This window comes from Vicia villosa, unplaced genomic scaffold (assembly GCF_029867415.1).
Source record: "Vicia villosa cultivar HV-30 ecotype Madison, WI unplaced genomic scaffold, Vvil1.0 ctg.001291F_1_1, whole genome shotgun sequence".
NCBI classification, from domain to species: Eukaryota; Viridiplantae; Streptophyta; class Magnoliopsida; order Fabales; family Fabaceae; genus Vicia; species Vicia villosa.
In genome coordinates this window covers 496,549-518,797 of record NW_026705563.1, presented here as the reverse complement: position 1 = coordinate 518,797, position 22,249 = coordinate 496,549, and the positions used below count along the sequence as shown (strand labels likewise).

The 22,249-nt window shown below is 33.8% G+C and overlaps 1 protein-coding gene across 1 annotated transcript; it reads left to right on the top strand.

The window, feature by feature from the left end:
- The first annotated feature begins 15,932 nt into the window (after positions 1-15,932).
- On the top strand, positions 15,933-21,847 carry LOC131634425 (protein DOWNY MILDEW RESISTANCE 6-like). The gene is made up of 4 exons (XM_058905093.1): positions 15,933-16,223; positions 16,306-16,556; positions 20,795-21,116; positions 21,393-21,847. Exons 1-4 carry the CDS (start codon positions 16,023-16,025, stop codon positions 21,624-21,626), a joined length of 1,008 nt encoding a protein of 335 aa, XP_058761076.1. The 5' UTR covers positions 15,933-16,022; the 3' UTR covers positions 21,627-21,847.
- Positions 21,848-22,249: the final 402 nt, after the last annotated feature.

The window sequence follows — 22,249 nt, the reverse complement described above, 5'->3', positions numbered from 1 at the left end:
CATTACCATTCTCAACCTCAACCTCTACCCCATCACCATTCAAAGGCCAATCTAATTCCTAAAAAATTACCCAAATACTGACGCCAATCATCAGTATCAGCATTACCAAAATCCATCTCCGCCTGAGGATTATTCCCATCAATATCCTGAATTATTCTCCTCCACATTATCCACTACCGCCTGAGGATTATTAATCCCATCAACATCAGAATCAACATTACCAAGCTCCACCTTTTCTAACCCTAATCATATTGTCCGTTATATCCGGTGGAAAAGAGGTCTTCTCATCTCGGAGAATTGTCATCCATCTCTTGTTATGCCAGTTCACTCCCTTAAGAAGGAAGTGTAACACCTGCGGGGACCAACGTTCATCTCCCATTGCTCCTCTGGCGACGTTCGTGTTTGCATTTGCAGGGAGAAGTGATCGTTCGTTCGTGTTTGGGTTTGCCGTTAAAGAATAAGCTAATTAATAATTCTAAATAATAATCTATAACAATTTATAAAACAATATATAAAGGGAATACACCCTTTTGGTCTGACCCTTTTTTATTCCACTATTGCCCCTTGCATAACTAACAATTTTTGTTTATTTTAATTTCTAAAACAATTTTTACTGAATGAAAAACCCTTAAAAATTACTATTAAAAAAACTGAAAAATATACGTGGGAAGTTGAGCATTGAGCAGTTTAACATAGTAACTACTTTCACTTGCATTTGTTTTAACACATCGGTAGGTTAGAAGAAACAAAAATAAAACTGGCTGAGAGAATGAAAAAAGAAGCAATAACAACTATGTGTGGGCATTCTACATGAATACGGAGAGATTGTGTTCCAAAATCCATTATAATAGTGTTGTAACATTCAAAAGCAATGTGAGTGAGATAGGACACAAGGAAAGTATGTATCATCCGTTTGTGAGAGATTATTTCAAACCATAGTTTGTTGAAATTTACAAGTATTGTGAGAGACTATTGTTTTGTTTCATAATTGCTTTCACATTTGCATTCAAATAACATTACACACCTATCAACTAAACAAGTACAATAGAGAATATTTTGAGAGAGAGAGAGAGAGAGAGTTTTAGTAGGAAGAGAGATGGGGAAAAAAGGAGAATATTTTTCGTAGAGAGAAATAGAGAGGGAGAGTATTTTATTAGAATGAGATAAAGATAGAGATAGAGATAGAGAGAGAAATCTTTATAATTTTTTTGAATGTGTGCGGCTAAAAGGGCGAACAACTGACCACGAAAGTGCATATCACAAAGCTTACATAAAAAATAGCTTTTTATATTTTGACGCGTGATCGAATTTAAAAAAGCGGACAAACGGGCACGGGAGTGCCCGTTAGAACTCATATTCTAAAAAACATAAGATCTTTTGTGAACTCATATTCTAACTAATAAGTTTGGCATAGGCTTGTATATATACCTTGCTATCTATCATCTACAAAGTAATGAACTCATATTCTAAAAAACATAAGATCTTTTGTGAAATCTCTCTATCTGTCTCCGTGCATCAAAATTCATTGCAAATCTTAGACCATCGACTCCAATGAATTTGGAGACTCACTTTAATCCACTCTAAATAAATTTAGTATCATCAAACTCAACGAAATCTTGACAAATATCTTTAAAAAAAGAAAAATATAAATTAGGGATAAAATTGAAGACATAGATGATAAAAATGTTGAGATTGGTTGAAAATATACATGTTGGTACTCTTTATAGGGGAGTATGATTTTTGGTGAAGACCATGAAAGCTTATGTGTTATTTCCAATCAAGGTGGAGATTGTTGAGGTTGATTGAAAATATACATGTTGAAGAAGTCTCACATCACTTAGTTTTTTTAATGGAATATGGAGTCCAATGTTATATATAGGATTAAAGTTCTTTTAAGCCTCACATTGCGCATTTTAATGATGAAAGAGGAAATCTAAGGCTATATATAGGATTCAAGTTTTTCATTACAAGATACACTGGTTAAAAACACTTTAAATTTGTATTTTACTTTCTTTGTTCTCTTATGGTTTTCTATTAGACTGTTGTGAGATGTAGTTAGATGTTTGTTTATAATATATTATGTGTTGAGAATATATTATATGTTAGTTGAGAATATATTATGTGTTAGTTGAGAATATATTATGTGTTGTAACAATTTTCACAGTGTTATTCTCTGGTTGACTATTGACAACGACCGTGATTTTTTCTCCGGTTTTGGAGTTTTCACGTTAATCTCTTGTGTTGTTATTTTGTTTCTCTTTTTTCTCTATGTTTTGTTATTTTCACAACATCTGGTATCAAAGCTTTTAGTTTGATCCGGAGATATGAGTTCTTAGTATGCCCTGTGGTTGCAACTTTGTCTGATCTTCCACATAAAAAAAGAAGGGTGGAATTGTGAAAGAGCTGTTGAGCTGCAGCCACAAGTTCTGCTATGCAGTTTGGGCAAGAGAAAATTGATAGAATAGTTGTTTTTGACTTGTGAAAAGTTCAAGTCAAAGATGTACTGCTACAATCAAGTTTACACAAGGTGCAAGATGTTGAAGACTAAGTCAGACTTATTATAGTTAATATTAAAAATTTATTATTCAGTTATGAGTTGTTTAATTATCTCACGTATTACTTAGTGGGCTTGTTAGCGGATACATGTTAGCAGTTAGTAGTCTATTTAACATTTGTTATTTTCTATTTATTCCAACTGCATAATAAAAAAATAACATAGAGTGGTTATTTCCTGAACTTCAATTTCACCAATTTGGTATCAACAAGTGGGTTTTGGGAGAAAATTGGAGAGAAGGAGAGGAAACATTTTGCGTACAACATAAAAAGAAACTGTTAAGCATCAGGGAAAAGATGTAAATTAATGGAGGAACAAAATCTTTTTCCCAACCCTTTCTTCCAATGTTTAAAGGGATAAACTATCACTTTTGGAGCTTGAAGATGAAAACACTCTTCAAGTCTCAGGAACTATGGGGCCTTGTCGAAACAAAATTTGAATATTTAGAACAGGAGGAGCCAAGCCGGAAACTACGGGAGAACCAAAAGAAGGATTCCAAGGCGTTGTTCATGATTCAGCTGGCGATTGATGATGAAATTTATCCTCGCATTGCAGCATCGTCCACCTCTCAGGAGGCATGGGAGACTCTGAAGCAATAGTTTATGGGAGATAAGAAGGTAATTACTGTTAAATTACAAGCTTTGTGTAGAGATTTTGAGACACTGATTATGTAGAACAAAGAATCTGTACAATCTTATTTGTCTAGGGTTTCAGTAATTATGAATTATAAGAAATCATATGGTGATAAGATGAGTAGTGAAACTATAGTGAGTAAAGTTTTAAGAAGTTTACCTACAAAATTTGATCATATTGTGGCTGCCATTAAGGAATCAAAAGACCTGTCTGTCTATACATTTTATGACCTGATGGGATCCTTGCAAGCGCATGAAGACATGCTTAAAAGATCCAGTGAAAAGAAGGAGGAAAATGCTTTTCAAGCAAAGGAATGGTCTTTATATAAAGGAAGATTTGAAAGTTCAAGAACGAGAGGTCGAGGAAGAAGAGGATTTTATGGTCGAGGTCGTGGCGACAGTCGCGGAAGAGGCCAATTTGATCAATCAGGTAGAAGTCAAAATGGAGGTTCATGGAAATCTCGGATTCGGATTCAGTGTTATCATTGCTCACAATATGGTCACAAGGAAGCAGATTGCTGGAGCAAGCAAAAAGCTGCTTAGAAGTCATCCAATTTTACAAAAAATGTTGATATAGAAAGTAGGTTGTTTATTGCTCAATCATCCAATTCAAAGTCATTTAATGATATTTGGTATATCGACAGTGGTTGCTCTAATCATATGTCTAGTTCTAGGTCTTTATTTAAGGATCTTGATGAATCTATAAAGAGTGAGGTCAGACTTGGTGATGACAAACAAATACGAATTGAAGGGAAGGGAACAATTGCAATCAAAACCGTCGAAGGTAATGTGAAATTACTTTATGATGTGCAATACGTTCCCAGCTTATCTCAAATCTGTTAAGTGTTGGACAATTGCTTAAGAGTGGCTATTTAGTTCTATTTGATGATGAGATATGCAAAATTTCTGATAAGACATATGGATAAACTGTTGATGTTGTTCCTATGACAAGAAACAATATGTTTCCCTTTGATGTGTCAAGCAGTGTGACCAGAGCTTTAGTTGTTAAAGGTGATAATGATGCTAGGTTATGGTATTTACGTTACAGTCATTTAAATGTAAATGGGTTGAGAATCCTTAGTCAAAAGGAGTTGGTAATTGGATTACCAAAAATTGGTGATCTTGCTTTGTGTGAAGGGTGTATTTATAGAAAGCAGTCTAAAAAATCATTTCTGAGTGGCGAGTCTTGGAGAGCATGAGAATGTCTTGAGCTTATGCATGCTGATTTGTGTGGCCCAATGCAAATAGAGTCCCTTGGTGGAAGCAAATATTTTCTGTTGTTCACTGATGATTTCAGTCGTATGAGTTGGGTTTATTTTATGCAATTAAAGTCTGAAAGCTTTGAGAATTTTAGGAAATTCAAAGCTGTTGAAAAACAAAGTGGCAGAAAGTTGAAAGTTCTTAGAACTGATCGAGGATGTGAGTTTACGACTGCAGAATTTTTCAGAGTTTCGTAGTGAGCATGGTATTCGCAGAGAGTTGACAACACCATACACACCTGAGCAAAATGGAGTCGTCGAGAGGAAGAACAGAAGTGTCGTTGAAATGGCTAGAAGTATGTTAAAGGCAAAAGGGATTCCAAATGAGTTTTGGAGTGAGGCAGTAGCTACAGCTGTCTATATTTTGAACATCTTTCCGACAAGAGCAATTCTCAATTTGACTCCTTTTGAGGCATGGAGGGATAAAAAGCCCAAGGTAAGTCACTTAAAAATCTTTGGATGTGTAACATATGCTTTGGTTTATCTTCGTTCTAAGCTTGATGAGAAATACGAGAAGTGTATATTCATTGGTTATTCTTATCAATCCAAAGCATATCGTTTATATAATCCAGTTAGTGGCAAAGTGACTATTAGCAGAAATGTAGTATTTGATGAAGAATCATCATGGGTGTGGAATTCAACGGTCAGTGACACTTCCGTCCAAGCTCTTGTAGATATGAAGTTTCAACCATCAGAAAATACAACACCCTCTAGTTCATCACCTTCCACACCTAGTCAACAAGGATCTCCTAATTCACCAGGCTCTTCTAGCAACTTCTCATCCGGCTCCTCCAGCAGCACGCTGCCCAGAAAATTCAGATCTTTGGAAGAGATATATGAATCTTGTGAATTTGCATTATTAGCTTTTGATCTAAGTTATTATTAGGAAGTTGCAGACAAAGTCAAATGGCAGAATGCTATGGCAGAGGAAATGAAATCTATTGAAAAAAATGCAACTTGGGAGCTACTTGATATTCCTTAAGGGAAGAATGTAATTGGGCTGAAATGGATGTTTCACACAAAGTACAATGCTGATGGGAGCATTCAGAAGCACAAGGCTCAGCTCGTGGTGAAGGGTTATGCACAAGAAGAAGGTATTGATTTTAAAGAAACCTTTTCTCCGGTAGCTCATTTTGAAACTGTTAGAATTATTTTGGCACTTGCTGCACAATTGCATCTGCATGTATTTCATTTTGATGTGAAGTCTGCATTTTTGAACGGAGAGCTATTAGAGGAGGTTTATGTTTCCCAACCTGAGGGATTTTTCATTGATGGTTGTGAGAGCAAAGTCTACAGGCTGAAAAAGGTGCTTTACGGGTTGAAACAAGCTTCGCGTGCGTGGTACAACAAAATCGATTCATTTTTTCTAAACAACAGATTCATTAGAAATGAAAATGAGCCCACTCTCTATTTAAAAAGAACACATGAATCTGAATTTATGGTGGTGTGCTTATATGTTGATGATATGATATATTTCGACTCTTCAACGTTGTTGATTGATGAGTTTAAGTTCAGCATGATGAAGACCTTTGAGATGATAGATTTGGGGTTAGAAGTGAAGCAAGGAAAATATGGCATTTTCATTTGTCAAAAAAATATGCCACTGATCTTTTGAATAAATTTCAGCTAAGTAATTGTGTGGCTGTTGTGACCCCTATGAACATAAACGAGAAGCTGCAAATAGAAGATGAGAGTGGAAAGACTGATCTGAGACTGTTTCGAAGCTTAGTAGGTGGTTTAAACTATTTAACACACACTAGACATGATATTTCTTTTTGTGTAAGTGTTGTGTCTAGATATATGCATTCTCCTACTAAGCAACACTTTGGTGCACCATAGATAATTCTCCGTTACGTTGCAGGTACAGTGGATTATGGGACTCGATATGCTTAGGTTCCAAACTTCAAATTAACTGGTTTCACCGATAGTGATTGGGCTAGATCCATAGATGATCGAAAGAGTACTTTTGGCAATGTATTTAGTTTTGGATCAGGTGCTGTAACTTGTGTAACACCCCGTAATTTCACGAATTAATTTAATCGAGTTAAATTAATTATTCAGAAATTATTTAATTATTTAATAATTAAATTTTGGATTTTTGGAAGAATTTTGGGAATTATTGGAATTATTGTTATCGGGCCATGACGTAGTTAGTAAAAAGGGAGGTGCCAATGGAGAGGCCTTACTAACTAATTATCCTATTTTTATAAAATAGTGAAATGATGAAAATAAAGGAAATTGGAAAAAGAGAAGGTGAGAAGTCTGAAGAACAGAGAAGTACGTGAAAGAGGGAAGAGCCAAAGGAGAGGAAGACCTTCGAAGATTCAACTCTGAGGTAAGGGGGGATTCTTCGGGTTAGTAATCCTTATGTGATTGTAGGTAGTAGGATTGATTAGGATTGTTGTTCATTTCAATCGTACGTGTCGGGTTTGGGGAATTTTGTTAGGTTTTGATGAATTTGTATGAATTACATGATTCTGTTAATACTCATGATATGTGCTGTTAATACTTGTATAAAACTTGTCTGAAATGTGTGATGATGTGAAAATTGATGGTATTTGTGTACTATGTTCGTATGTACCTGAAATTGGGGAATTGGGATAGGGTAAATGCTGTCAAAATGATGAATTTGGCTGTGCAGGTACGTAGGAACCGGTTCCCATGTGGGACGAACCGGTTCCCCCTTATAAAAAACAGAGCGTGTGGATTCTGGGTAGCTGGGAACCGGTTCCCAGATAGGGACAACCCGGTTCCCCATAGTAAAAATCAGAGGCGTGATTTTGGAAGCAGCCAGGAACCCGTTCCCATGTAGGGACAACCCGGGTTCTGCAGCATTTTTCTAAAAATGTTTTATTCTTAAAAAACCCATAACTTTTGATCCGAGTATCCGATTTATGTGCCGTTTGGGCGTTGCGAAGCTAATTAGATGCTTTATTTGATAAAGTGATAAAATGGGCAGTGGCCGACTTTATTTTTAAAACTTGATTTAATTGTTGATGAATTGAAATATGGTATACGTATATGTGCTTATATATATGATTATTGATGCATGTATTTATGTTGGTGATGGGATTATGATATCCAACGAGTGATGTTGTTATATAACATGTCATAGATGATACATGTTTTGTGATTATGCTGTTGGGTTGTTTGATGATTTATTACATTGTGTGCAATGATGATAAATGTAACGATGTATAATCGTGGTGATGATTGATGATTTATGAGTGTTAATATGCTGTTAATATTAACATGTGGATTGTGGTGAATGTATGCGTGTGATATATTTGTATGAATGCTAAACTTATGCATGCTTATCGGTGATGAATTGGTGATGATAATGAGACGATGTGATACATCGGATTGGTGATGTTGTAAGCATGTTATATGTTGCATTCATTGGCATACATTTTTGGTGATGGATCCCGGTGATGAAATGGATTAAAATGGTGGGCATAATTCCCATTGTGTGGAATTTGTGCTGGTTAAAACTGTATCTCGGTGATGAAAAAGATCAGTTAGATGAGTGTATCCCATGTATTGGTACCACATGCATAGTGTCAGTTGAATCATATGCATTTGTTATAACATGATTGGATGAAATCCAGTGTTATGCCTTGGTGTGTTTATGTGATTGATGTATTGAGGAGTTGTTGTTAATATAACTTGATCATTGATGAAATTGATGAGTTGTGGGCTGATGGCCATTATTGTCGAATTGATGCTTGCTTGCTGTAATAATTCCGATTATATGTATGGTTGAGTGGATGATAATTGCTATGACATTTTATTGCGTATGACTGCATAATGTTTATTAATTCGAATGAAACTCACCCTTACTTTAATGATTACAGATTATGGAGTAGCGGCATCAGAATGGGTGAGGACAGCTCATAGGCTAGTCCGTAGTCGTGTCGTGTCATGCTCTGATTGTAACACTGGGAAACGCTAGTTTAGAGACGAATTATCTTGTTGGTTTTTTTGTTTTATAATTGTATTGTAGTGACTTGCATAGATGATGAATATGCAATGTCATGAGTTGTGATCCGCTGTGTTGAACATGAATTGTGTTTTATATTAAATGGTTTCCTGTGTGGCATGACAATTGACTAAGATATTTTATATTAAAGAAATTGTGATACCCTTGTATTTCATGTTTACTCTGAATTTTTATTATATTTTCCGCGGGGGTTTAGAAGGGTGTTACAATAGTGGTATCAGAGCCTGGTCGGTCCTTGTGACCAGAGTCTTGTTGTTAATTTTCTTTCGGTACGCGACATGTGTGTGAAACATTGTTGGTACTCAGTGTGTTCTAACTGTTGTCTGCAGAAGTGGGATTGAAACTAGTGGGGGAGAAGCTATGCTCCTCGGATATGTCTTAGATGCAAGATGTTAGAGTGATGCGCAGAGCAGCAGTACAAGAGTGTGGAGTTATTGTTTTCTGAAGTGAAGGTGACATGGGCTGAAGAATGTGGTTGTTATTTCAGTTGGATGTGTCTCGGAGTAGATGATGGTTATTTCTGGAAAATGGAATTTCGAAGTTGCGATGCTTCAGGTGCTACGGATGGACTGTAATGTTGTTGTGTGAGTAGCCCTATGTGAAAGGTCGTTGTTGAAGCGGTGATTAAAGGAAGTATTGTCGTAGACCATGCAATAGGATTACTAGTACATAATTGAGATGATGGTAGAGGTTATCGATGTTGTTGAGAACGCTTTAAAGAGCGAGTAATGTGAAGAGACGAGTACGATCTCAAGGATAAGAAGGTTGATGATGGCGTACATGAATTTGGTTTCGTGATGTTGTAGAAATCGAACTTCGACGATGAAATGTGTTGTTTAAGTTATAAGAAGTTTGGGAGTGAAGAGATATGATGAGGGGCTGTCTGGGATTTGATCGAGTTGAAGAGAATGAGTTTTGGAGTGAAATTTTCGTAAGCAAAACGCAGGAAAACCGCTGAATCGTTATGAAATTTTGAAAATTCATAACTAGAGTTTTGGACATCCGATTCGAGTTCCGTTTGGAGCGTCGGAAAGCTAACGAGATGAACTTTGTTATAAAAATGGTTGTAGCAGCTGTAACATATTTAATGGTGTCAGGATGATGTTAGAAAGAGGTGAATTTACGGTTGCGCTTGCTCTTAGAACTAGATTGTTCGTTGGTGCTACATGGGATGTCAGTGTCAGAGTTGAACGGAATAAAGGAATAATTAAAGACTTGTTGATAAGCAATTCTAGGAATTAAATGTGCCAATTGAAGAGTTTGGAGATATTTTATAGAATGTCGCAGCATGGTGTCGGTGTTGCAAATTTGGATAACGATTGGAAACGTTCGTATCTTGAGCTCTGAATGTCGGATTGATGTGTCGTTTGAACCCACGAAGATGAGAGATTATGTTCTACCTTATGGAAGAGTTATAAATACCATAGAGTGGTCCTATGAGGAGATATTATGATGTCGGTTAAGGAAGCATGAACAAGTGTTGAATAGGGATGCCTATTACCACGATTGTTTGAAACGAAGTCGAGTAGAATATGTCGTTGATGAATAAGATGATAAAGATGATTTAAGTATCGATGGATTTGAGTGATGAGTAAATCAGTAGAAAAAAGTGAAATGGACTTTGGAACCATTTGTGGTATATTGTGATGCGTCGTTGATGGGTAGTGTATTGATGTAAAATCAGTAAGTAGTAACTTATGCGTCGGGATGATTGAAAGCGCATGAAAGGAATTATCTGACTCATGATCTAGAATTGGCAGCCATGGTTTTGTTTTGATGTTGCAGTGACATTATTTGTATGGTTCGAGGTTGCCTCTAAAAATGTCGATGCGGATGGTGAAAGAGTTGGATTTAATTGAACGATTCAGAGAATTAAGTTTGGTATGTGAAGGTGCTCCAACTAATGTTGGATTGGGTATGCTGAGACTGACTAAGGGTATTCTCGACGAGATCAGAGAAATTCAGAAAGTCGATGTTGAGTTGATCGATAAGTCGACTTTAAATTACCAAGGTAAAGACGTTGAATTCAGAGTTGACGGGGATGGTGTAATGAGGTTCGGAAATCGCGTTTGTGTTCCTGATGTTACCGAGTTGAGAAAGAATATTCTAGGGGAAGGACACCGTAGAGAATTATTAACTATGACGCTGTTAACGAGTTGAGTGCAAACTCAGGAAGGACACTATTATGTAGTAACAACGGTTTATGCTTAAATATGATTGTCGACTATCTATTGACAAATTGAGGACTTGATCACCCTTAATCTCTTGTTGATAGTAGACGGACTCATATAGATGGTTGAGATTGTTGTTACCGTAATGGTATAAGATGTGATGAATGCCAGGCTGTGAGAATAACCACTCACCATTTTGTGGAAGCTTATGAAGAAGTGAATATGAAAAAGTGCAAAGTATTGGACGGTGACTTAAGACGGGTAATTGTAGTCGCACAGCGAAAGTATGATGTAGAGTGGTGTTATGAGTGTTACTCGTAACCAGTGAGAAATTAATATGTCGGAATCCTACATGGAGAATATGTGTCGATCTATATGTTGGATTTGGAATCTCGTGGACGTAAGGATGTCGTGCCAAAGGATTAGAACCCCTTTTGAATAATTGCCGAGATGATGAGTATGTTATTATGGTTGAACGTAGTTAACGAGTATATATTCGGAGAAGTTAAGACGAAGAGTTGATACTACATGATGCGATAATAATCTTGTGCTGTTGGAAGATGTTATGTAGATTTCTAAATATGAGGAGGGATTATAATCTATGAAGGACGAAGTTGATTTGATTCTTAGTGAAGAGTGGGACTCAGTTAAGCTATTTTGTAAGCAGTGGTAGATTGAGGCTGATGAGATGTGTAATTATAACTGCTTGTGTGTACTCGTTCCGATGGTGGGAAGGATTTAATAGATGTAGTAACTCGGGAAATTGTTTGAGTAAGTATAAGTATTACTTTATCGCTTAGATGAAAGGATGTGTTTAAGGTTGGTACATAGATAGATGGGATCCATTGCTACAGTGCGGATCAGTTGTGATCATACCGTGGACTGTGTAAATTGTATTAGTCAGTTACTGAGCATATTGTATTGGTCGCATCTCGACGTTTCACTGTCATTAACCTTTGGAGATATAGCAAGTGGTATACCTTGGGATGGTCAAATGTGAAGTAAGAGCTGAGATTGAGTGCATGAGACATGCGTATGTCAGATGAAATTTTGAGACTCGACTAAGAAGGTGTTAACGGAGAACGGAAGAGTCAGATGAGGGACTCTTACATGGGACTTTTCATTTGAAGTATGTTTTCGAGGACGAAAACTATTTTAGTGGGGGAGAGTTGTAACACCCCGTAATTTCACGAATTAATTTAATCGAGTTAAATTAATTATTCAGAAATTATTTAATTATTTAATAATTAAATTTTGGATTTTTGGAAGAATTATGGGAATTATTGGAATTATTGTTATCGGGCCATGACGTAGTTAGTAAAAAGGGAGGTGCCAATGGAGAGGCCTTACTAACTAATTATCCTATTTTTATAAAATAGTGAAATGATGAAAATAAAGGAAATTGGAAAAAGAGAAGGTGAGAAGTCTGAAGAACAGAGAAGTACGTGAAAGAGGGAAGAGCCAAAGGAGAGGAAGACCTTCGAAGATTCAACTCTGAGGTAAGGGGGGATTCTTCGGGTTAGTAATCCTTATGTGATTGTAGGTAGTAGGATTGATTAGGATTGTTGTTCATTTCAATCGTACGTGTCGGGTTTGGGGAATTTTGTTAGGTTTTGATGAATTTGTATGAATTACATGATTCTGTTAATACTCATGATATGTGCTGTTAATACTTGTATAAAACTTGTCTGAAATGTGTGATGATGTGAAAATTGATGGTATTTGTGTACTATGTTCGTATGTACCTGAAATTGGGGAATTGGGATAGGGTAAATGCTGTCAAAATGATGAATTTGGCTGTGCAGGTACGTAGGAACCGGTTCCCATGTGGGACGAACCGGTTCCCCCTTATAAAAAACAGAGCGTGTGGATTCTGGGTAGCTGGGAACCGGTTCCCAGATAGGGACAACCCGGTTCCCCATAGTAAAAATCAGAGGCGTGATTTTGGAAGCAGCCAGGAACCCGTTCCCATGTAGGGACAACCCGGGTTCTGCAGCATTTTTCTAAAAATGTTTTATTCTTAAAAAACCCATAACTTTTGATCCGAATATCCGATTTATGTGCCGTTTGGGCGTTGCGAAGCTAATTAGATGCTTTATTTGATAAAGTGATAAAATGGGCAGTGGCCGACTTTATTTTTAAAACTCGATTTAATTGTTGATGAATTGAAATATGGTATATGTATATGTGCTTATATATATGATTATTGATGCATGTATTTATGTTGGTGATGGGATTATGATATCCAACGAGTGATGTTGTTATATAACATGTCATAGATGATACATGTTTTGTGATTATGCTGTTGGGTTGTTTGATGATTTATTACATTGTGTGCAATGATGATAAATGTAACGATGTATAATCGTGGTGATGATTGATGATTTATGAATGTTAATATGCTGTTAATATTAACATGTGGATTGTGGTGAATGTATGCGTGTGATATATTTGTATGAATGCTAAACTTATGCATGCTTATCGGTGATGAATTGGTGATGATAATGAGACGATGTGATACATCGGATTGGTGATGTTGTAAGCATGTTATATGTTGCATTCATTGGCATACATTTTTGGTGATGGATCCCGGTGATGAAATGGATCAAAATGGTGGGCATAATTCCCATTGTGTGGAATTTGTGCTGGTTAAAACTGTATCTCGGTGATGAAAAAGATCAGTTAGATGGGTGTATCCCATGTATTGGTACCACATGCATAGTGTCAGTTGAATCATATGCATTTGTTATAACATGATTGGATGAAATCCAGTGTTATGCCTTGGTGTGTTTATGTGATTGATGTATTGAGGAGTTGTTGTTAATATAACTTGATCATTGATGAAATTGATGAGTTGTGGGCTGATGGCCATTATTGTCGAATTGATGCTTGCTTGCTGTAATAATTCCGATTATATGTATGGTTGAGTGGATGATAATTGCTATGACATTTTATTGCGTATGACTGCATAATGTTTATTAATTCGAATGAAACTCACCCTTACTTTAATGATTACAGATTATGGAGTAGCGGCATCAGAATGGGTGAGGACAGCTCATAGGCTAGTCCGTAGTCGTGTCGTGTCATGCTCTGATTGTAACACTGGGAAACGCTAGTTTAGAGACGAATTATCTTGTTGGTTTTTTTGTTTTATAATTGTATTGTAGTGACTTGCATAGATGATGAATATGCAATGTCATGAGTTGTGATCCGCTGTGTTGAACATGAATTGTGTTTTATATTAAATGGTTTCCTGTGTGGCATGACAATTGACTAAGATATTTTATATTAAAGAAATTGTGATACCCTTGTATTTCATGTTTACTCTGAATTTTTATTATATTTTCCGCGGGGGTTTAGAAGGGTGTTACAACTTGGAGTTCGAAGAAGCAAGAAACAATTGCTTTGTCATCATCAGAGGCAGAATATATGGCAGTAAGTGCAGCAGCAAGACAACTTTATGGTTAAGAAAATTGCTTGTTGATCTTGATCTTGAACAAAAGGAGGCTACTGAAATCTTCTGTGATAATCGATCCACTATTGCAATGACGAAGAATCCAGCTTTCCATGCTAGAATAAAGCACATTGATGTGTAACACCACTTCATTCGAAAGCTAGTTGCTGAAGAAAAAATTGTTCTAAAATTTTGTGGTACAAATGAACAAGAAGCTGATATATTTACGAAGTCTCTCAGAGAAGTCAAGCATCCGTTTTTCACATAGCAACTAGGTCTATGCAAGTTTGAATTAAGGGGCGGTGTTGAAGACTAAGTCAAAATTATTATAGTTAATATTAGAAATTTATTATTCAGTTATGAGTTTTTTAATTATCTCACGTATTACTTAGTGGGCTAGTAAGTTAGTAAGAATAGTTAGTGGACATGTTAGTGGATACGTGTTAGAAGTTAGTAGTCTATTTAACATTTGTTATTTTCTATTTATTCCAACTGCATAATGAAGAAATAACATAGAGTGGTTATTTCCTGAACTGAAGTTTCACCAATTCAAGATTATGACGGTGGTTGAAGAGCTTTTTGCCAACAAGGAAGCTATACCATAAGTTTTCAACCTAATTTTTGACATGAGAAATTCATGGAGTGACTTAGCTTCAAGTGAAATTTATTCTTCCTGATAAAGTATATGATTGTCGGTGATGTTAATGTGAAATTCTTGAAGTGGTTTATCTTCAAGTGAAATATATTCTTCATGAAAGAGTATGATAGTTTTTAAAAATATGATTGTTGGTGAAGACAAGGTAAAAAATCTTGGGGTGGTGTAGCTTCAAGTGACTATAATCTTTATGGTGGAGTGAGATTGTTGGTGAAGACAATGAAAGTTTATGTATTATTTTCAATCAAGGTGGAGATTGTTGAGATAGGTTGAACATACACATGTTAATATTCTTTATGGTGGAGTATGATTGTTGGTGAAGACAATGAAAACTTATTTAGTTTTCAATCAAGGTGTAAATTGTTGGGGTTGGTTGAAAATATACATGTTGAAGAAGTCCCACATCGCTTAATTTTTTAAAGAAATAGGGAGTCCAAGGCTATATATATATATATATGATTAAAGTTCTTTTAAGTCTCACATCGCTCAATTTAGTGATGGAAGAGGGAATCTAAAGCTATATATAAGATTCAAGTTTTTCTTTACAAGATGCATCAGTCAAAAGCACTTTAAGCTTGTATTTGATTTTCTTTGTTATCTTATGCTCTTGTATTAGAGTGTTGTGAGACGTAGTTAAATATTTATTTTAGAGAGTGTGGGTGTACTGAGAGCCTGGGTTAATTGAGGGTATATTATGTGTTGTAACAATTTTCACATAGTATTATTCCCTGATTATTTATTGACAACGACCGTGATTTTTTCTCCGGTTTTAAAATTTTCACGTTAATCTCTTATGTTGTTATTTTATATTTTCCTCTATATTTGTTATTTTTCCAAAATAACCACTCAACATTGCAAACTTATAACTTAATTCTCCAAGAATCAATTCATTTTTATTTTTAAATTTAAATATAAATTTTAAAATAAAAAATGGCAACCACTCTTAACCGCCCCTTAATTAATGTATTAAGTTAGATGATGATGGGTGAGCTGGCAAAGTTTATTTTAGTAGACTTCATAAGTCAATTGTGCAAATGTATTGTAATAATATTCTAAACTTCCTACATACTCAACAAAAATTTATTATAAATTTTCCCCAAATCTACCTTCCTTATTATATAGTAGTAGGTAATGCCTTTAAACTTTGAGTCTAAATTTTCATTTGATAAGACTAAATTATAATATTTCATGACATAATATGGAATATATAAAGGCAAACTTTATGACTTTACATATGATACAAACATATAAAACACATGTAAACACTCGCATTCAAAGAACCTAGGCATTATAGAACATGGACAACATGCTTGTTTCTAGCTGGTTTCATCTTCATTCCTCTGTCCCTTTATCTTATGTTCAACCACCGGAAAGTAGACCCGGCATGTCTTCTGTAGTCTCCGGGAAGACGATTCCGGTGGTGGATCTTGAAGAACATGATCATGCTGAAATATTAATGCAAATTTTGAGAGCTTCTGAAGAGTATGGATTTTTCCAGGTTTGTATATATACTATAAAATCATTTTGAGAAATATTTATTTGTATAACTTTAATAATATTAAAACTTGTGAATTTATTAGGTTATCAACCATGGAGTTTCCAAGGAGTTGATGGATGATACAATGAATATTTTCAAGGAATTTCATGGCATGCCTGAAGTGGAAAAGATAAGTGAAAGTTCAAGGGACCCTAATGGAAGTTGTAGGCTCTATACAAGTCGTGAAATTAATAAGAAGGATTGTGTTCAGTATTGGAGAGACACATTAAGACATCTTTGTCCACCATCAGGTGAATTCATGGAGTTTTGGCCACAAAAGCCTGCAAGATACAGGTAAAATACATACCTCCTTTTTCACGTTTCATTTTTTTTTATTGTTTGAATAATATATTTCAAAGTCAAAGTAAGAAGAATTTGTATTAAGTTTTTTTATAATAAAATAATTTATTAATAAAGAGTAATCACAATATATATATATATATATATATATATATATATATATATATATATATATATATATATATATATATATATATATATATATATATATATATATATATATATATATATATATATATATATATATATATATATATATATATATAGCTTCTTTATCTTCATTTTTTAATACAAATTAAGTAATAATGATCAAGTATTATGATTATTATTAAAATGACAAGTATTTAGCTTTATTATTATTTTTTTACAATAGAAAAAATATATATTTTATTTTAAAAATTATAATTTTTGCAAAATTATAATTTGTTTTTAGTTGAAAGCGGGATGAATGGTCAATGGTTACTTAGGATTATATTTGGAGGTGGAAGCGGCCGATAATGCTTAAACTTGTATCCACCCTGCTTCATTTTCATGCCCAATTATAAATAATAATCACCCGTTTAAGCAAGTTCTCCCTAAAAGGGAGTATATCTTGCATAAACTTTTAAGAATAGACCACTACTTTTGAAGAGATTCAATAGACCCAAATTAGGGGATGGTCGAGTTCTCAACTAGATTATAAGATAAAGAAGGGTTAAGAAGGTCTAACTGAACATGATAAGTAGAGACAACATAAAATACACCATCTCTTTTATGATTTCACTTCCACTTATCTCTATCCTAAATTAGAGAAGAACTATGAAGCACATAGAGAAAGTTATCATCGACATGTAACTCGCAGAAAAAAAGTTCTCATTCACTGAGATCTCAAACAAGATTCTCATTTTCTTCCGACCAATCTCTTCCACCAACCCATCCCGCCCAGTAGAAATTGAATAAAGATTGGGAACTTGTTCTTAAAGGAAATAGGTCATATTTAAGGATCCTTACAAAATGAAGTATGGAGAAATCGACAAGCTATTAGATGAATTGACCTCTTTAGATCCAATAAAATATACACACCTATCCCCAAGAAGAAGTCAATAAAAAACTCGAGATTCTTCCCATTGATGAGAGGAAACAATTGAGGCCGCACATCTAACTACAAGAATATTACACCAAAGACTTGAAATACCTGTAATCAATCTCCATTTCCGGAACTCATAACCCCATTTGTTCTAAAGTTTACAAATATTATTTTACTTGAGTCAAAATATTATATAAAGAATAGTTTTTAAAAATAAATAGATGCATTCTATTAATGTTTTTTTATTTATTTAAAAAGTAGTGATAATTTTATTCACCATGAAATACCAAAGGTATGTAGTATGGATGCAAGAATCACATGGCTAGATATTATAAAATTTTAACTATAGAAAATTGAGTCATGTTAATAATTTTTTTTATTTGTTTTTACCTTCACAAATTGCAAAACAAAATTTAATCTTTGAGGTCTAAGTCTACTTTTAATTAAATTAATAAAATAAAATTATTGGATAACAATCACAAAAACATAAAAAATTTCAATTGGATTAAGATATTCTTGATGGTGGAAGTTGATGTGTTCCCGGTTGACAAATACAACCTCTTTCCTAAAGATCGAATATTTGTTATCCTTAAAGTTGATTAAGAAAGTTACATGTCACAATCAAACATTGTGTCCATCACATTCTTAGTAAAACATCATACTAAGAACTTACATCTAAAGTTAGCTGGAATATTATTATTTTTAAATTTCCCTACTTTTCATTTTATTAATTTATGAAATATGAAATAGTTGATAATGAAACTTCCATTGAATTTTTCTTACAAAGACTTATGCATTATCGCAGTAATATTTCTCATCTAACAATGTTCTTCTAAAATTTCTTTTAAAATATCAATCAAACTAAAAACTACATAAATTAAAATAAACTTCCCTAGCCAAAGCCTTCTTATCTCTAATTATCAATCAAAAACAATAGTCTCCCAACAAAGTAACACAACCATATGCATGGCTATTATTAGTACAATTGGATGCATTTAATTACTTATAAGTCACATCACATGTCTATTACTCCATATGTAAATTAGAATGAATAATAATTGAGCATATATCAACTAACTACCTGCCCTTTTTTTTCAAGAAGTGTGGTACCTGTCACATGCACTGAAATATTCATGCATATACCTCCCCATTTTTGAATATATATATATATATATATATATATATATATATATATATATATATATATATATATATATCAATTTTTGCTATTATTTCATGCACAATTTGAAATATGATTTGGAATAAATTGTACGAAATTAAAAAGAAAAATTACTTATAACTTTTGAAATATAATATTAATGAAAATATAAAGATAATATAAAAAAAAAATTTGGGTGTGTTTGTTTCAAGCTACAAAATAAGATTCCTGAGAATATAATATTGGAAATGCAATAATCTCATGTTTGTTTCAAGTTAGTGAAAATTATTCTCGAATGTTTTTTATTCCCACGAACTTATTTTGCAAATGATTTCTTCTTTATTTAATTCCATGTTAAAGGGTGGGAACCCAACAATCCCTTGGGAGTAATGTCCAACTAACTCCTAACTTCTCACTAACACTATTTTATTTTTATTTTTTATAATTTTTAAATTAAATTAAATTTGTGAACATTCCTTTGAAATCTAACTTTGGGCCAAACACATACATAAGAATATTATTCCCGAGAAAATGATTCCAAAGAGTGTAATTTTATAACTTGAAACAAACACACCCTTTGTGCACAAAGTTGATGCATGTGTCTTTAAGATGTTCAAAACAAAAGTTGATATTAAAAATATCTGAGAATAATGAATACAAATTGAAATCACCATAAAAGTTGACTTACATGAATCATAATTGAAGTATTGTTATGTCAAGCCAATTAGTACCATCCACAATATGCCTTATACGACTATTTAATATTAAAAATAAATGTTCTAGTTCGTGTTGTAATTGTATCAAAAACGAGTCTTCATTTCCTCCACCATTTGCTTGACAATCTTTACAATGAATCTGGTTGATGTTTTGGAGTATCAAACTTGTGATGGGGGACTGAAGATGAACAACTAATTTTTCATACTTGCACCATCCAAAACAATATTCTCTGATATGTCTAATTGATTTAAATTTGGGTGTGAGAGTACATCCATCAATTTCAATTGTTACATCATAAAAATAACAACAACACCATGCATAATTTTAAGAACAAAAAAAAAAGCAACATCTCATAACAAATATATTTAATCAGATAAAAAATTTAAACCAAACTTATATTTATCTCAATCACATCTCGAGCCACATTCTCTCACAATTCCTAGATCACACTCTCTCACACCTCCTAGGTCTTCCTCTTTTGCACCTCCTTGGTCATACTCTCCCGCATAGTCGCCATCTCCTTTTCTAATATTGTCTCTTTCTTTCTTTGCTTTTTCTCCTCCAGCATCTTATCTACTAGCTCTTCAATATGATTTTTTGTGCATTTTGTCACTCTTTCACTATGATCTGAAAAATAATCTCAGGCTGATGCCTCGTCCGACACCACAGAAATGACCACATTGCTCATTTGTTCCAATCACTTCGACTGATAGTCATTGCATCATTGTGAAACAAAGGTATTAGCATTGGTTTTTCCAACCAATAAATCCTACAGTTAACCTAAATAAATATCCGCTAACAAATTGAATTAACTATATTTTATAAATTATAGGTCACATATGGAGGTGTTAAGTCATGCTCTTTGGATTTGTAATATAGTCTGTTGTCAGACGTGTCTTAAAGGCCCTCCAACACTATATAATTTCCCTTTTATACCAATTTATCATCTCTAAGAAGAATAAAGTTTGTATTGTATTAAACAAATCATGTAACTGTAAAACAAACCATTAAGGATAAAATAAATACCCCAAGATCATCTCACATAGTTGCTTTCAAGTCCCCATCAACCTGAACTCCAATCCTCTAATAAAATTTCATTTTTTTCCTACCAAGTAATGTCAAATAACTCTTAAAAGTCATAGCATTCTGTCTATAACACTTACCACTTTGTAAACAAAAATCTACCAGCAACCTAACACCGGTTTTGTGGACTTTGGTTAAAAAAACTTATTATGAATGACAAGTTATTTAATTAACAAGTTATTTATTATGAATGACACACTTTTTCAGCGAAGTAGTTGGGAGATACACTCAAGAAATGAGAGTCTTAGGGCTCAAAATTTTGGAACTGCTATGTGAAGGGTTAGGACTTGACCCAAAATATTGCAATGGTGAACTTAGTGAAAGTCCACTATTGCTATCTCATCATTATCCACCTTGTCCTGAGCCAAGCTTAACTTTGGGAGCTCCCAAGCATCGTGATCCTAACCTTGTTACCATTCTTTTTCAAGATAAAGATATAAATGCTCTTCAAGTCTTCGAGGATGGAGAATGGATTGTTGTTGAGCCAATTCCTTATGCTTTTGTTGTTAACATTGGACTTATTTTACAGGTATATATATCTACATATATTTCTAGCTATCATCATAATTTTTTTTAGGGTTAATAGTAGTTTACCCCCTGTAATATGAGCGTGTTTCGGTTTACCCCCACCGCTGCCAAAGGCAGGTTTTGGCAACGGTTTTTTTGAAAAAACCGTTGCCAAAAGGTAGGGAGGGGGAAAAGCAAAATTTGCTAACATTACAGGGGTGAATGACTATTAACCTTCTTTTATACTAGTTTCTTTGACAATTTATTATTTATGCTAACATGAATTTGCATTCACTAGATCATTAGTAATGGAAGGCTTATAGGAGCTGAACATCGAGTTGTGACGAATTCAGAAACTGCGAGAACGACTATCGCATACTTCATTCGTCCTACAAGCAAAAATATTATAGAACCTGCAAAGTCTTTGACATGTTCAGATGCTTCTCCAATATACAAGCCTATCACATTTGAAGAGTTTTTGAGAATTTTCATGGGTAAAGGTCCTGATATTGAACCTTACTTGCTCTTATAATATTTCCACAAAGTAATTATTATTCATTTGGTTAATCTATTTCAAAGTTTGTTAGAAATTAGTTTTGATTATGTTATTATTTTAGTTATTCTGACTACTATTGAGCTTTCTATATAAGCTCATTTGTATTCTTTTGTACTATTTGTAGTTCTATGTAAAACCATGTATGGATTATTAATGAATAAGAAATAAGTCATTTAGAACTCCCAATTTTAATCACATATTATGGTATCAGTAAGAGCATTTGAGAGTTCATTAGATTGCTTCAATATATATATATATATATATATATATATATATATATATATATATATATATATATATATATATATATATATATAGGGAGCGTATCCGGTGAGAACTGATATGTATTGTGAGAAACGAGAACTATCAATATCAATCGTCAGATTTAATTGACGCCTAAGATTTAAAAATTCCATATCAAGAACAACATACTGAATTATTTTCTATTATGGTTAACATTTAAATATTCTATAAAAAGAAATTCTTACCATAAATATTCTTATTTTTTAATTAAATTATTATTAAAATATTTTTTATAAATATATTTAATATTTAGTTAGAAAATTATAAGGACAAAATATAACTCAAAGGTATTCCGT